The sequence below is a fragment of the Camellia sinensis genome, chromosome 4 (assembly GCF_055761805.1).
Source record: "Camellia sinensis isolate YWXY chromosome 4, ASM5576180v1, whole genome shotgun sequence".
NCBI classification, from domain to species: Eukaryota; Viridiplantae; Streptophyta; class Magnoliopsida; order Ericales; family Theaceae; genus Camellia; species Camellia sinensis.
The window spans coordinates 190,212,490-190,225,131 of NC_138964.1; the positions used below are offsets into that span (position 1 = coordinate 190,212,490).

The 12,642-nt window shown below is 34.3% G+C and overlaps 1 protein-coding gene across 1 annotated transcript; it reads left to right on the plus strand.

Moving 5' to 3' along the window:
- The first annotated feature begins 236 nt into the window (after window positions 1–236).
- On the plus strand, window positions 237–10,649 carry LOC114307913 (aminopeptidase P1). The gene is made up of 16 exons (XM_028253355.2): window positions 237–575; window positions 753–816; window positions 1,144–1,283; window positions 2,620–2,904; window positions 2,993–3,115; window positions 3,242–3,535; window positions 4,479–4,565; window positions 5,288–5,355; window positions 6,562–6,628; window positions 7,537–7,671; window positions 7,828–7,908; window positions 8,849–8,903; window positions 9,083–9,187; window positions 9,287–9,358; window positions 9,902–10,026; window positions 10,266–10,649. The coding sequence occupies exons 1-16, from the start codon at window positions 483–485 to the stop codon at window positions 10,425–10,427; spliced, it is 1,956 nt and encodes a 651-aa protein (XP_028109156.2). The 5' UTR covers window positions 237–482; the 3' UTR covers window positions 10,428–10,649.
- The last annotated feature ends 1,993 nt before the right edge of the window (window positions 10,650–12,642 follow it).

The window sequence follows — 12,642 nt, forward strand, 5'->3', positions numbered from 1 at the left end:
AAGTAAGATCAATAATAATATTATAATTAATATTAATATATTAATTAATACATATAATACCGTAGCACCGCATTTATAATTTACCTTATTTAAGAAGTCTGAGTCCGCAGCTTTTTTTTTTTTTTTTTTTATGCCCAGAACACCCCCAAAGCCGGCCCCTGTGGAGCCGACTCTACAAGCCAAACTGGGGGAGCTAGCCGCACCACCTTAACCAGCGGACTCCCACTTGAGCAATTAGGGGATTCGAAACCAGGTCCGTATGGAAGGGAGCAAACCTCCTTACCAACCCAGCTGGCCCTCGGTGGTTCTTAATCCAGCTTAGTTTTCAAGTCCAATGCGAAGTCATAGCTTTCTGTCTCTCACTTCACACATAATACGCTACTTTATTCTCACTCTCACTTATAAATCCAATTCTGCGGAGAGAGAGAGAGAGAGAAAGGGAGTAAGAGAGAGATTGGGAAAAACTCAAATCGATCACAAACATGGCGGACACACTCGCAGCTTTGAGGTCTTTAATGACTTCTCATTCTCCACCTCTCGATGCCTTGGTCGTCCCTTCTGAAGATTATCATCAGGTCTCTCTCTCTCTCTAAATAATACTTTTTTTCTTCATATCAATATTTGTTATTTTTTCGAATTTAAATATAATTATATTGAATTGAATCGCGCTTTGATCCTTCTATCGCATGTCTTTCTTTGGGATCGATCAACTGATTTTCAATTCTTCTTCCATTAATTGAATGTTGTTGCAGAGTGAGTACGTATCTGAAAGGGACAAAAGGCGTCAATTTGTATCTGGATTCTCTGGAAGTGCTGGTTAGGGTTTTTTTTTTCTTTCTTCTTTTTTTTTTGTGAATTATTCAATCTGTTTCTTAGATAATGTACCTGCTTTGTAATTCCTAACCATGAAATAGCTTAGATTTAAAAAACAATGCCTCAAAACTCTTTTGGATTAGTCCATTTGAATTAGAATTGTCAAGTCATCCATAACTCTTGAGTCAAAACAAACATAAATTCATTTTGCAACGCTTAGTTATATTCCATACATTTGGTTTTCTGTATTGAAGTGTTAGTGATGGATCCTTCATCACCCTGATTAATCTATTTTAGTTCTGTAAAGTAACTGTTGTTGAATTCCATTAGGTTTGGCACTTATTACGATGAATGAAGCACTTCTCTGGACCGACGGGAGGTACTTCTTGCAGGCAGCACAGCAGCTAAGTGACCAGTGGAAGCTCATGCGCATTGGAGAAGACCTGTCTGTGGATGTCTGGATGGTTGATGTGAGTCATCATTTTACTAATACTTGCATTATTCTAATTTAAAAATAAATATTTTTTTACAAAAATACCCAGCTGGACTTGTGCCTTACTTTTTTTTCTTTTTCTTTTTTTTTATATCAACTTACTCGCATTGTACCCATACCCGTGCTCATAGTTATAATGCATGTTGAAACCAGGTCAATTGTTTGTGCCATGTTTGATCATGTTACCTTCGAGCCTTTTTGTGCACTTCATTTTTATTTTCATTTGCAATCATTCACATTATCGTCTTCATCTTACCTGCATCTTACCTGCGTACATCAGTTGAGGTTGTAGTTTACTGATAATTCTGCGCTTTACAAATTCTATCACCATGTTGTGTAGTTCTCTTTTCTTTTCTTTTTTTTTCCCTTCTTAATTCATTTGAAGTATAATATGTTTAGTGATTTTGCATTCAAAAGCATAATTGACTTAATATGTGTGGCTTTAATTTTCAGATGATGTATTTCTCAGTCCCTTTTGTATTTTTTATTTCTAGAACGCCAATCTTAATGCTGTGTTTGGTTGAGGGATTTGGAAAGAGAAATAGAAAAAGTAGGTGAAATGTGAATAAAACGTGTCTATATTTCACCTAATTTCACACATCTTTTCTCTTTTTCTTTCCAAATCCCTCATTAAATCCCCCAACCAAACACAGCATAAATAAAGGAATTTGTTGCTTTTGGTTAATGGCAGTTGCTAGCTTGGGATCCTTTTTTCAATGTTCTTCATTCTCATTTATAAAGGAAAATTTTCCCTTACATAATGAAAAATATATGTAAGTCCATAATTTCCAATACTCGAAAGTGAAACTTCCACTGGAGTCAAACTTCTTTTTAAAGCCTATATTTAGCAAATATTTGCTTGAAGAGATATATATGTTTTGCTAATTCTACATGCTATCAGATGGTGTAATGATTAGTTATTGAGGATGCACTTTTCTTTCTCCAATTGAAATGCTCAGCCAAAAGATCACCTGCTCATTCCATTTTCTATTTATGCTAATTAAGACCTTTCTATGCATCCCGGGTGATATACTGCAGTTAATGTTCACCCTGTTTATGCACATGCCCTTTTTGGTTGCTTTGACTTACTCTGAGATATAAAGAGTCAACTCTTTAAAGTTGTTGTTCCTCACCCTGAATGATGCAACTGTTGGAATGAGAAAGCTCATATTGCTTATGCTGTAGCGTTGCTCCTAATAAGCATTGTCCTGAAGACGTTCCAATTAACAATGTACTCTTGTTGTGTTTCTTGGATTAATTTGTTCTTCATATCAATGAACATCTAACATGGAACATATGATATGCTTTGTTAGAATCTGCCGAAAGATGCTGCTATTGGTATCGATCCTTGGTGTGTAGCAGTTGACACTGCACAGAAATGGGAGCATGCTTTTGCCAAAAAGCAACAAAAGTTGGTTCAAACATCCACAAACTTGGTTGATGAAGTTTGGAAAGACCGGCCACCAGTTCAAATTAATCCTGTAAATGTCCAACCTTTGGAATTTGCTGGTTGTTCTGTTGCAGACAAGTTGAAGAATCTGAGGGAAATGCTTAAGCAGGAGGGAGCTCGTGCTATTATTATCACAACACTTGATGAGGTAAGTTGATCTGTCTTGGATTTCTTTTCATGTTTGTTACTTGATTGTTTAATGCCTGAAGATTTTTCATTCAACTGCTTCTATGCAGGTTGCTTGGTTGTATAATGTCCGTGGGAATGATGTTTCCTATTGCCCAGTTGTTCATGCATTTGCTATAGTAACATCTTTCTCAGCTTTCTTTTATGTAGACAAAAGAAAGTTGTCTTCCGAGGTCAGTTTTACATCTTCCTTTTCAATTTTGCATATTTTCATCTTTAATAATGCAATCTGAGAATGTCATCTGAGGTTTGTATTTTTGGCCTTGAGACTTTGTCTAACAAATGCAAAGTGCATGCAGGTAAACTCTTATTTGGAGCAAAATGGAATTGAAGTTCGGGACTATGGTGTAGTGAGCTTGGATGTGGTCTTGCTTGCATTGAATCAGCTCACTCCTTCCCCTTCAGCTAATGAAACTCTATCTAATGTCCCAAAGGACATGGAAACTGGAAATGGTACAAGTGAAGCAGAAGAGAAAATTCATAACCTTATCTGGGTTGACCCTGGCTCATGCTGTTTTGCTTTGTATACAAAATTGAATTCTGATCAGGTTCTCCTAAAGCCGTCACCTTTGGCCCTTGCAAAAGCTATCAAGGTAGGACATAAAACCACATTCTTGCAAAAAAATTCTGGTTTAATAGTTCCTTGCTAAAATTATTAGCAAACATGGTCCAAGTACGATTAATTATTGTGATGTATTTGTTAGAGTCAGTGACTGATTAAATATCCCGGATCTGCCATTTTTGGGTATCTGTCAATCAGGGTGTAGTGACATTATCTCAAAGTATTACCACAATCTTTGTTGTTGTTTATTTATTTATTTTCTTTTCATGGATTTGCTGAATTTTTTGTTACTTTTGGTGCAATGATCTACTAGTGTTTTAATATTTAATTTTTCTCTTAATGCATAATGAACCAAAATATTCATACGATTGGCTCCATACTGTATTTATGCGGTTTTTGAGCTAGTCATGTTTGCAATATACCATAAAATCTACTTTTCAATGTTAGTTTCTTTTGAGATACCATCTCACTAGTGCAAACTATGTGTAGAGAACAAATTATGTGTCTTTTTAGCATGGTTAGCATGTAGATGATGGGCCAGGCCTTCAAGTTTTACTTTGGAAAGAAATCCCCAACACCCTAAAGAATAAAGTCGGATTCTTGAATTAATGTTTCACCAGAATCACTAGAACTTGAGTTTATACATTTATACTTTCAGAATTAGAGGCTTGTAATCACTATATATGTCTATGCATATTTTTTTTGTGTAATATCTATTTTAATTGAGAGCATAATGTGGAATTCTTGGATTTAGTCAAAGTCTAATTGGACAAAAGTACCAAAATCAGTAGATGGATTATTTAAAAATTAAACATATACAATCATTTCATGTGCTTGGAATGTGCCACAAATCCAAGCAACGTTATTTTTTTATCAAGACAATTGTCATATATCACAAGCATTTTAGCATTGATGTCTTAATTGTTCTGCCAAATAAATTTTTACGTTTTTGACCCACTGTTTTACATGTCCAGAACCCTGTTGAGTTGGATGGGTTAAAAAAAGCACACATTAGGGATGGTGCAGCTGTTGTGCAATATCTTGTCTGGTTGGATAAGCAGGTAATTGTCAGTCTGTTGAGTTTTGATTTATGTCTATTGAAAAATGTACCTTTCTGTTGTCGAAGGTTTCCCTTTTTCTGTCTTTCTTTTTTAGAAAAAAAAATATAGTCCTGTTTGTAGATAATATGCCATCATATTTGACACAGTCCAAAGTTAGATGAGTCATGTCAGTCAGGTGCATGTTTGCAATTGTTAACCAAGTGTGTGCTACCTCAACTGTTTTTTGGCCTTCATAGAATATTCTTGTGTGTGCCTCTTTCTTTATAAAGATTACTGCACCTTATATCTTTAAGGCTTGTGCTTTAAAGATGTCATGGATAATCTAATAAACTAAGGATTGCAGCAGTGGTAGCTAAAATCTTATACCGATATGCTGAGAATGAAGATTCTCTCTCGATGTTTGAATGATACTTACAAAAAGAATGCCTTGCTATGTTTTAGATTTTATCACTCAATATTGATTCTTTAAAAAAATGAAAATCGAAGTTGAAATTTTTGTTGAAATTAGAACTGGTACCTTTTACTTTTGTATTTCTTCATCCTGATCCATAAACTGGCAAACTTGATATTTTTATCTCAGAAACCCCTTCGCTGTGCTGGCCTTGTAAATACACATCTTATATGAAATATCTTTTATACATGAAAAACTTGCTTAGAGCCTTAGACTTTGTTGTATTAATATTTGGTGAAATCCTGATCTCTAACTACTTACAAATTGGCAGATGCAAGAAATTTATGGGGCTTCTGGTTACTTCATTGAGGCAGAGAGTATGAACAAGAAAAAACGTCTGTAAGTTATATCTTGCTAATTTTGGTGTTTTTGGCTAGTTTACTTGCTGATTGTAGCTCATAGTAATTGCTTTTGTTCCCTTACGCAGCATCTCGTTTATGCATGATGCAACTTGTTTCTGTGAAAGAGATCATGTAATCTATATTCTTTGAATAATGTATACAAAAGATTCATTATGATTCAAGCATTTCTTGTTTACACATTTAATTGAGAAGTAGTTGATCATATACTTGAATTTATAGAAGGCCATATAGGGGCAGTTCGACATGGTAATCCAATGCTTAACCTTTGTTTTGTCTGGGAACCACAGACATGGTGTTACCTTAGTGGGAAATGATGTAGACGGCTTCTAAATTTGAGTATTATTGCATTAGTCTTTGCATCATATAATATTAGTTCAGTGAATTTCTTTTGGTGCCCCACTATGTATAATGGATATGGATGTAGGACACCGACACAACATATACAGAAATGCCGACGCAACAAATCTTTAAAAAAAGTATGGGCACTACACAGCAAGGATACAAAACATATTAATACATTTATCTGTCCTTTATGCATATTGTATAAGAAAATCATGTAATCTGATTTATTATTTATATATTTCTATTTAAAATTTTAAAATTGGAAGATAAAACTCCACAAATATGATGTATATAATGCATACTCCTGTGGTTTGCTTTCTTGTTACATTTACTTATTAATTGTTAGCTTTATTTCTATATATTTATTTTTGTGTGTTAGAAGTTGTCAATTGCATACTTTATGTGGGTCATGCACACGATTTATTCTTTTCTGAGATATTTGAAGATAATTTTGGGGTGCATAAGTTGTAGCCCGAAGAATGCCTAACATGGGTACTATTAAGAGATTAACCATTTGGTTGTATCCAGGAGGGTTCGAAAAGTGTCATGGAAGTGTTCATGAAAAGTTGTTTAAGTGTCCGAAATTATGAAATTTCACTTCAAACTTAAGAAACGTTTCTAGGAGTGTGTGACACAAACATGGCTCCTCCCTAGAAGTGCCCATGCTACTTAGGTGCCCCACAATCACATTGCTCTCTATCTGTATGTAACTCAGCAATTGATTTTTCTTGGAAATCATGGTTTATCTGGCTCATTTTATTCTGTAGCCTGCACCAAAGTTATCCTGCACCTGCAACTCACTTTAAGCCAACATGTTGGTTATTAAAAAATATTATGGCAGGGAAACGATGAAGCTGACAGAATTGTCTGTAAGTGATAAACTAGAGGGCTTCCGTGCATCAAAAGAGGTAATTTCTTCTTCTTATAAATTGACAATTATGAATAATTTAAAATCAGATAGTGTATCATTTAAGATGAATCAAGTGGTGTCAGAGATTCTTGGTTTAGTAGTTCTAAGTGTTCAGCTATTTGATTTTCTTTTGATAATGGAATGTGCAAGTGTTGGTAGTTGTCTTTCTCATGCTTTAATGTTGTAGTTTGTTTTATGCATGTATCCCTTTCTTCATTGGGCTTAATTTATCAGTATGGAGGAGCAGAATTGTATGAGTGGTAAATTGATTTTGTATTTGCTAGAATTAGAATGAGTTTTTAGAATGGGAAGTGACCAGCTAAGTGGGATAAGGATATTCAAGGAAGTGCTTAGGTAGGAGAAAGCCTCAAGAAAAGTTTATGTTTATATGTAATTTTAAGCAATTTGGCCAGGCATGACTTCACAAAAATTAAGTTTCCAGTCACCAGAGAATTTTGGATGCTTGATGTTGAAATTATCAAAATGAGTAGAAAGAAGAAGTGCCACTGAAACACGTTGATGAAAAAGCACAGTTCAGACTCTTGTTTACGCCTCTTACATATATAGAAAGAATTTAAAATTTGGAAAAAAATTTCCCTTGTTAACTTGGGGATAATGAAACCACTAAGATTCGATTCCAAACACCCCATTGTAGCTTCGAGGACAAAATCGTGTCTGACGTATGTTTTCCTTTGTTGTTGCATGTTTGACAACTAATGGACTTTGTAAATAAATAAGTTGGTGTGTGTGTGTGGGTGTGTTTAAATGTAATTATTAATTGTATGTGGTAAATTTGATCTTATTTTTGTTTCAAATGTTGCCATAGATGTTATTGGTGTTATCCTACCTTAAAGTCACATTTTGTTTCACGTTGTTATAGTCTTATTACATTTTATATTTCTGCAGCATTTTAGAGGGTTGAGTTTTCCTACTATTTCATCTACTGGTCCCAATGCGGCAATTATCCATTATGCACCAGATGCAGAAAAATGTTCAGAACTGGATGCGGATAGTATCTATCTATGTGATTCAGGAGCACAGGTTTGTCAGCTATCTTAAATAGTTTGGGTTCTACGCATATAGCCATTTGCAAAAATAAGTCAATAATCAATAAAATGTCATATACTATATTCTACCCTACTTTCACTGTTCTAATGTCTTGATATCTTTTACTTTGTGGGTGTTGGTCTCTTGAAGTATCTAGATGGAACAACTGATATAACACGGACAGTTCATTTTGGAAAACCTTCGGCACATGAGAAAGCTTGTTATACTGCGGTATGTGGTATTTGTTAATTTTTAACTTAGCGCTTTTATGTTTTTTTGGTAATTTAAATCCAAGCTAACATTGATTACACCCATTCCAAGAATATGGTTGTCTTAGTTCTTCTTACTTTGACTCATTTAGAGCTTCTAATAGTAGTCTAGGAAATCATGTCCCTGGTTGACAAGGTGTTTATAAAGTGGGAACCAAGATTTTAAATTATTTGCAATGATGATGTTTGAATTAGCCTAGAAATACTTCGGAATGACGTGAAAGCTGCAGTAGAATTTGTAAATGCTTGGAAGTGCTATCATGAACTGAAACTTCGTTTGTGTCGGATTGACAGATTTGGAAGGAGAGGATTTGGGGTTCAGGTATAAGAATCAATAGGAGGACAGGAAATTGGGATTAGATTATTGAGGGAGAAGTGAGGATAGAGATACCCAACTAGAATCCTTCCTTGTTTGTTTATTTCATGCACAAATACAGGGTTGTTACTCAAAGCCAAGTCTATCCTTTTTAAACAACCAAAATTGCTTATTACAAATTCATTAATCTGAATACAAGCAGAGCTAACTGAAAAGATGTATTTGAATGATAAATTGAACAGTAACATTGAAATTCTTCATGCTGTGACATCTCATATTTCTAATTTCTTTAAATAGAAAATGAAGGATCAATTGCTATTCAAATTTTTTGAGTCCTTGCATATCTAACAGGAGACAATGAAGGATCAATTGCTGTGGCATCTCATTTTTATTCCAGTTACTCTCATATTTTTTACTTTTTAGACTTCTATAGTTCTACAAATATGCCTTTTACCTCTAAAGGGAAGAAAATGTCTGGCCTCTAATCAGCTTTCAAAACTATAATTTAGAATTCTCTCCCTTTTCCTTCTGGCAAATTTTGTCTGGGGTCTTGAGAAGTAGACTTGATTTTCTGGATTTTATTCAGGTCCTCAAGGGTCACATTGCATTGGGTAATGCTTGCTTTCCAAATGGAACCAACGGTATTACAAACTTTCTCGTTGTTTTTGTACCATTAACATTCATTGAACTGTTTTAGTTTCAGAGAAGTTGAGGACCATTTAATGGAGTGGGCCATTAAGTGCGCATGTTTTACCTATTTTCTTTCCATACAAATCTAGTTTTTTCAAACATATGCTAATTGAAAATTTGCTCTTTATAGGGCATGCTCTTGACATTCTTGCTCGAATTCCTTTGTGGAACGATGGGCTTGATTATCGACATGGTACTGGTCATGGTGTTGGGTCTTACTTAAATGTCCATGAGGGTAAGCAATGAAGAAATAAGTTTGTACCCTGTTTTCTTAAGTCTAAATTTTTTGTGAACTAATTTGTCATATTTTCTTGCTTTTATATATACTGGACAGGACCTCATTTAATTAGTTTCAGACCGCATGCTAGGAATGTACCATTACAAGCTTCAATGACCGTGACAGATGGTGAGTTTAGTTCATTGCCTTGGATTATGGTTCTAGAAGGAATTTATATACTTCGTTGCATTCGCACAGTTATCTTGTTACATCATGTATCAAATAATTGGGCTTTTAGTTGTTGCATTTCTATGCATGCACCATTCCTCACTCTTCAAGCTTTTTACTCTCTAATTTGTTAAATCATGCTTTCTCTGAAAATTATTCTGCTAAAAGTTCATGCAAGCAAGTGAATACATAGCTGAACAATTCCAAAAAATTTACTTTGAATTTAGCCATTTGATTTTCTTGAAGTCTATTAATTTTTCAAAGGAGATTATCATGTGTCTAATTGGAGGAGTACTTGCTAGTATCATTGTGGTAGTTGATTCTAGATGAAGTTCTGCACTTGCATTTGTGATTTTCATAGACTTTTTTTTCCTCCAATTTTATTTTATTTTTTTTATATATATATATTTGGTTTTTAAAAATATAAATGTGGTGCCATTGTCAAACTCGGATTTTGTTTTCTCCCTTCTGCTATTAAAAATTTAATTGGAATTGCATTATCAGAACCTGGTTATTATGAGGATGGGAACTTTGGTATAAGATTGGAGAACGTGCTGATCGTCAAGGATGCTGGTACAAAGTTCAATTTTGGTGACAAGGGTTACTTGTCATTTGAGCACATAACGTGGGTAAGTTTCATTTTTTCAACCCTAATTGTTCAATTTTGTTTCATTTTTTTGTGCTTTCATCAGAACCGTAAAGAGCAGACCAGTTCTGCAATATTTATCAGAAACCATGCTCTTTTTTTCTTCCACTTCTCATAGGGAATGGGAGGTTCTCTGAGGCCGATGAAATACTTTAACAATTATCTGCATAGTGACATTACACAATTGCTAATCTTTCTTTTGATATTTGATTCTTCGTCCAGGCGCCGTACCAGAAAAAGTTGATCGACACAAGCCTTTTAACACCTGCAGAAATAAACTGGGTGAACACTTATCATTCAAAATGTAGGGAAGTCCTTGCCTCATATTTGGATGATACTGAAATGACATGGCTGAAGAAAGCTACCGAACCTATAAGTGCTTGAGCGGTTCCTCTCTCTGCTCTTGGGAGAGTTGAAAGAACCCAAAGCCACGAATGCACCACTCTTTCTTCTCCATCCTCCTTCAACAGCTCCCAAAAAACACGTAATGCTTTAGAGGGTTAATTACCTTCGTATTTAGTTATTTAGCCCCCCATTATCTGTATTTAATGGAAAATAAGTTAGCTTGGGCATCTTTGGACTGTTCATAATGTCGTACTTCTGATATGCCTGTTTCTTTTTTGGTTTTCTTCTTTTGCCTTTTTTCTTTGAAAAATGATTGAAGCCTCGAAATTTTGAGGCATTGTATTTTTTTTTTGGGGGGGGGGGGGGGGGGGGGCCTGTGTTGGTTTGATTTTTTTTTTTCTTTGCAAGTGTGGTTATGTGTAGGGGTGTGCTAAAAAATTAGACATCCTATATCAACTCAGCTTGTGTAGTTTGATAAGGTGAGTGGGGTTACACTGATTGGGTGATAAAATTGACTGATCAGTTAGGTTCCTAGTTAAAATTTATTAATTCTATATAGTTTTGTACGAGTCTATATTATGTTTTTATTTCAAATCAAGAAGATTTGGAGGAAATTTAAATCAAAGTCATTTCAATTTTCTCTGAGTCTTCCTAATTTGAAATAAAAATATAGTGAAGGCTCGTACAAAACTGTATAGAATTAACAAATTTTAGCCAGCAGTCTAACTAATCAGTCAATTTTATCACGAAATCAGTCTAATCCAACTCACTCACCTTATCAAACCAAACAGGTTGAGTTAGTGAGAGATGTCTAGTTTTTTAACGCACTCCTATGCATAACCATCCTTTAAAAAATAAAAACAAAACAAACTCACACAGCAAAAAAAAACAAGAACTCCATGATTCATGGCATTCAAGCCACGAAATTTCAAGACCTCTAGCACAACTATTTTTCTTTTCACATCTTATTTATGCAGTTAATTCATACATTGGATGATTGAAATGCATTTTTAGAACCCAGATTTAGTGGGACTCCACATTAATAAACATATGCGAGATTCGTTATTTGTGTTTAATGATAAAAAAAAATCTCATAAAAAATAGTTTATGGATAATATTTTCCTATATTTTATATTGAAGAAACATATAGGAAGTGTAGGGTTCTTTGCTCTTCAATCTTACAATGTGATTATGAGCCTCTTTTATCCAGTATTGTTCTCTCAGAAATTTCTCTAATTGATAATCTCAATCTGGGATACATAGATATTTTGTGCAATTTTTTTAAGTTAAAAACTGAAAATCAATAAAGTAAAATTTGAAAGTATATTTTCATTAACTTTTAAGTAATTAAGTTTTTTCCTTTTTTGCTTCATAAAAAAGTTGGTACTTTTAACACTTTTATATAGTCAGAAGTAGCTCAATAAATGCATTTAAGCCAGGCCATAAACATCTCTAAGCTATAAGTTAATAAAATAAAAATAAAAACCACTAAAAGCAATAATAAGTTAATAAATTTTTTAAAAAAAATAAATAAAATGAGGGCAAATTGGCTAAAAAAAAAACACTCATTGGAAAAGATTGTGAAATGAAATTATTGAAATAGTAGGGGGCCAATGATAAAGCGGGACCTAGAGCAATCAAATCTCCTCAACCATCCAAAAAAACAAGAGTGAAATTATTGGAAATGGTTGGTACATTTAACAACAACATCAAGCGTGAGAACTCAGATGCCCCTCCCACCCCCATTAAAAATTTAAAATAAATTAAAAAGAAAGACACATCACATGGGAAGGGACCCTTCGTGGAGGTTTTGTTTGTTGAAAGATGCCCTCTTTGACCCGCAAAAATAGATGCAAAAACCAATTTTTATAATAAAAGCAGAGTGAGTAAGTGACATTTGGATAACAAAAAACAGTTATCACCCCCTCCAGACACCAAGAAATGGGATTCTCCCTCCCCCTCCCCCCCCCCCCCCCCCCCCTTCCCCTTCTCACTTGAAAGAAAAGTCCCTTTCGCATTCATTTCAATTCCCATTCACTTTTTCCTACGTTTCTTTACACCAGTTTCTATTTGGATCTTTCAATCCAAGAACCACCCACTCTTGGACAGATTTTAATTTACAAAAATCAACTTCAATTATCCAAAGTTGTTACAATAATGCTACAACCTTCATAAAACAAATTTGCCAAAAAAATTACACAAAAATGCAAATGCAGACGTTCTGTTTATTTGGATATTATTTTGGTATAACAGA